At 39.8% G+C, this 4,452-nt stretch overlaps 1 protein-coding gene across 1 annotated transcript in view; it reads right to left on the bottom strand.

The window, feature by feature from the left end:
* Positions 1-4,452, bottom strand: part of LOC106873830 (U2 small nuclear ribonucleoprotein auxiliary factor 35 kDa subunit-related protein 2) — a gene marked incomplete at its 3' end in the record, with an annotated part of 35,743 nt that overhangs the window by 7,200 nt on the left and 24,091 nt on the right. The window contains exon 9 of the mRNA XM_052969143.1: positions 1,053-1,162. Within this exon, the coding sequence (XP_052825103.1) occupies positions 1,053-1,162 (110 nt within the window). The remainder of the gene's footprint in view (positions 1-1,052; positions 1,163-4,452) is intronic.

The following is a 4,452-nucleotide window of genomic DNA, read 5'->3' as shown; positions in this document are numbered from 1 at the left end:
ATTGTAGGTGTAGATGCCTTGTAGCATTTACTCTGGTTCATTATATTCTGGGTTCAAATACTGCTATGGCCTACAAGACAATCCATTGCCCATATCATCACCACCATCTGGCACCAGTGTGTCTATTGTAGTCCACTCTATTTCAAGCAAGCAGGCTAAGTCTCTGGTTTGAGCATTTCTTCTCTCTCATCCACTAGTCTTGGAGGCTATTCCTACTCTCTTGACTAAAGTTAAAAAAAAAAAACAAGTGGTTAAGAAGCCTGCTCCACAACCACAGAGTCATGGGTTCAGTCCCACTGTAAGTGTGGCATCTTCTACTATAGCACTGGCTGACCAAAGCCTTGTGAATGGATTCAGTAGCTGAAAGAAGCCTGTTGTGCATATATGTGCATGTGTGTATAAACATTCAATGTGTTTGTCCTCCATCACTGCTTGACAATTGGTGCTGGTTTGTTTATGTCCTCATAACTTAGCAGTTCGACAAAAGAGAAGACTGAATATCAGGCCGGCATCTGTACCAGTGGAGCCCTAAGAGCACCGTTCAAGCATGATCGTTACCAGCGTTGCCTTCCTGGCATTTGTGCTGGTGGCACATAAAAGCACCCACTACACTCTCGGAGTGGTTGGCCTTAGGAAGGGCATCCAGCTGTAGAAACTCTGCCAAATCAGATTGGAGCCTGGTGTTGCCATCTGGTTCACCAGTCCTCAGTCAAATCGTCCAACCCATGCTAGCATGGAAAGCGGACGTTAAATGATGATGATGATGATGATGATGATGATGATGATGAGTCCAATGACTGAAACAAGTAAAAGATGAAAGATGATAACAAGTCTTGTTAATGACTCAAGTGTGAGAATTTGACACAAATAAAATAGTCAGTACAGTACTTCTTATTGTAATACCATATGTTTAACTTGGTGCCAATCTACCAAGGAAAAGATTGAAAAAAAAAAGAAACAAAAAAGAGGAAAAAATCTGTGAGACAAGCCTTATACTTCATTTTGCAAAGGTTTAATTTCATGAATAAATAGAATGACAATTATCTGCTTACCGCAAATAGCAGCACCCCATTTCTTTATTTCAACAAAATGGCAAGACAACTGTCGGCCACCATACCAGCGACCATTAAATTTGGTAAACGCTTTGAAAGCATCCTCTTCACTGGAGAAAAAAAAAAAAAAAAAAAAAAAAAAAAAAAAAAAAAAATCAGAATAGATGTCAAATACAGAAAGTATGTATAGCTGTAAGAAAATCATAAGACAAATGCCATTATCAGAGCCCATTTTAAGGCGACAAGCCAGAAGAATCATTAGTGTGCTGGACGAAATGCTTAGTGGTATATTGCCCATTGCTACGTTCTGAATTCAAATTCTGAGGTTGACTTTGCTTTTCATCTTTTCAGGGTCAATAAATTAAGTCCCAGTGAAATACTGGGGTTGATGTAATCGACTAGCCTCCTCCCACCAAAATTTCAGTTCAGGCCTTGTATCTATAGTAGAAAGGATTATTAGAGCCCATTTTCTTTTCAAATTCCGCCAAGGTTGATTTTACCTTCCATCTGTCTGGGGTTGATAAAATAAGTACCAGTTAAGTATTGGGGAGGGAGGCTGATGTAATCAACTTAACTCCTCCCTGAAATTACTGGCTTTGTGCCAAAAATTTGAAACCATTATAAGAGCCCATATCTACATTGGAGTCTTTTAAAATTATTGTTTTTAATTTATTTTTCTACGCCAAAGCTGATGGGACAGATGTTTCTTGTTTTTAACATCTGAGACATTCATGAAATTGGAAATAAAGACAAACACTGCAAAACAGAAAGGAAAGCCAAAGTTTGCAAAATGGAAAAAGTAAGTTATACTCTGATATTACTTGCATAGCCTTATGCAAATGATATGACTTTCTCCTCAGCCTTCTATTTCAAAATGTGCATGTGACTGTGGCTACTACAGTAGAATCTGTCTCTCAAAACAGTCTGGTTTCATGCCAATTCCAATCAGTCCTTCCTGAGTTTCTTGTCTCACCATCTCCTATCATCTATACTGTGTCCATCCCCATTTCTTGCCAAGCACTAACCACGTTTCCAGGAATGTCAGTCCTAGAGAATTGCTTCCTTTCCAGTTTTTGCCTACAGCTGTTCATTAATATCAACCATGTTGAGCACAAGTCTCAGAGGGCCTGTGAAGGCCTCATCTTCTACAGCAAATCATTTAAAATAAGGAAAGTATTATCTTATAGCAGGATATGATTTGTCAAGTTCACCATTTTGCTGTGATGTAGACATGGAACTTATCTTTGTCTGTTAGATAAAATGAGGCTAGCAGAGTTATCTATCTTGTCTTGATACTTTGCTATGGCCGACAAATTATCATGAACTTTGAACTCATGGTCCTGTGATAAGTAGTCTAACATCTTGACTTGACATTTATTGTGATCAATTAATTAATGTTAAGAAGTTCAGGTTTATCACTGGAATGATAATTCTCTCTATCTACTTTTAGGGAATCTCTATGAAGTAACTCTACTTGCAAGAAATAGCAGTAAAATCTCCCTCAAATCACACCCAACTATCTTAAAGAAAAGGGTAATAGGATTTTGTTAAATTTTTTTCAATCACTTATAAAATGTTAATGACACTCAACAACTGGAAGCCACTTAGGACTGACTCACCTAAGGAAATAGAAAGTACAGTCGTTTCTGTCTTTTAGATGTTGTGGTGTAGTTTAAGGAAGATTTGGCTGTCATTTCTGGTAGGTCAAGAGAAAATGTAAAATTTTTGCCTTCATTGTGTATGTTTATTGCCATGACAACAAACAATTGTGACTTCCAATATGTACCAATGGAAGTTTTTGACTGGTTGAAATTACATGCTTGTAACTTCTTTATTATTAGTTTCCAGAAAAAAATTAATGTGATTTTCATCAACAGCATGCAAAACAACATTAAAAAGAAAATGTGGTAAAAATTTGAAATGCTGCAAGTCATTGAAAGAAATTTGATGAGATCTGGATAATGTAGTCCAGAGTACACTGTTGTTGGCACTCTGTCGCTTATGACGTTGAGGGTTCCAGTTGATCCGATCAATGGAACAGCCTGTTCGTGAAATTAATGTGCAAGTGGCTGAGCACTCCACAGACACGTGTACCCTTAATGTAGTTCTCGGGGATATTCAGCATGACACAGTGTGACAAGGCTGACCCTTTGAATTACAGGCACAACTGAAACAGGAAGTAAGAGTGAGAGAAAGTTGTGGTGGAAGAGTACAGCAGGGTTCGCCACCATCCCCTGCCGGAGCCTCGTGGAGCTTTAGGTGTTTTCGCTCAATAAACACTCACAACGCCCGGTCTGGGAATTGAAACCGCGATCCTACGACCGTGAGTCCGCCACCCTAACCACTGGGCCATTGCGCCTCCACCCAGAGTACACTATACCTGGGAGAAAAGAAAAACAATAGATAACCAAAGCTTGAATAAAGTTGATCAAAGATCTGGTGTATAAGAGCTGATTAGGGTTAAACAACAACATGAAAATAGCCAATAAGGGTGGTCCTTAGTAGATAATCAGCATGGCAGAAATAGCAGCCAAATCTCCTACCATAATGAAAAAAGAGGGACACATTGGATAATGTAGAACGAGTATGATATGCCCGAGTAAAAGATGGGATGGACAGTGTTAGAATGTCTTTGCTTGATCAAGGCTGACCTCAGTTAGATTGTAGAATGGTTTTTGAAAGAAATTTAGCTGTTATTTCTAGCAAGTCATGTGAAGACTCCCTTAGCTGTTTTAATGTTGCTGGGGCACTGCCTTCAATCTTTTAGTTGACTGAATTGACCTCAGTACTTCTTTTTGACTAAGAAAACAAGTTAACATAGTTCAAAAGAGGTGGTACTTGCCAGGTAAAGTTGAATTAATATAAAGGAAATGGGGATTATCCTTTCAGTAAATCATCAGCCAGCCAGGTGCCCTCCTTGCGTTCAGGGGCTGACTTTCCAAGACTCTTCAGTTTTCTCTCTGCGATGTGCTGCATGCATGCATACAACTAATCAGGCTCTTGTTTCCAGTCTTTTCTGGATGTTGTTAGTCCAAAGACGTCTTTGACAGCCTCTCATTCTCTTCCTTTCCACATCTCTGATATGTCCAAAACATGATCATCATCATCATCATCATCGTTTAACGTCCGCTTTGCATGCTAGCATGGGTTGGACGACTTGACTGAGGACTGGTGAAACCGGATGGCAACACCAGGCTCCAATCTAAATTTGGCAGAGTTTCTACAGCTGGATGCCCTTCCTAACGCCAACCACTCAGAGAATGTAGTAGGTGCTTTTACGTGTCACCTGCACAAAGGCCAGTCAGGCGATACTGGCAACGGCCACGCTCGAAATGGTGTCTTTTATGTGCCACCCGCACAAGAGCCAGTCCAGGGGCACTGGCAACGATCTTACTTGGTA

This window comes from Octopus bimaculoides, chromosome 7, assembly GCF_001194135.2.
Source record: "Octopus bimaculoides isolate UCB-OBI-ISO-001 chromosome 7, ASM119413v2, whole genome shotgun sequence".
Lineage (NCBI taxonomy): Eukaryota > Metazoa > Mollusca > Cephalopoda > Octopoda > Octopodidae > Octopus > Octopus bimaculoides.
Note: the sequence above shows the minus strand (reverse complement) of the source record. Positions and strands in the feature narration are given on the sequence as shown.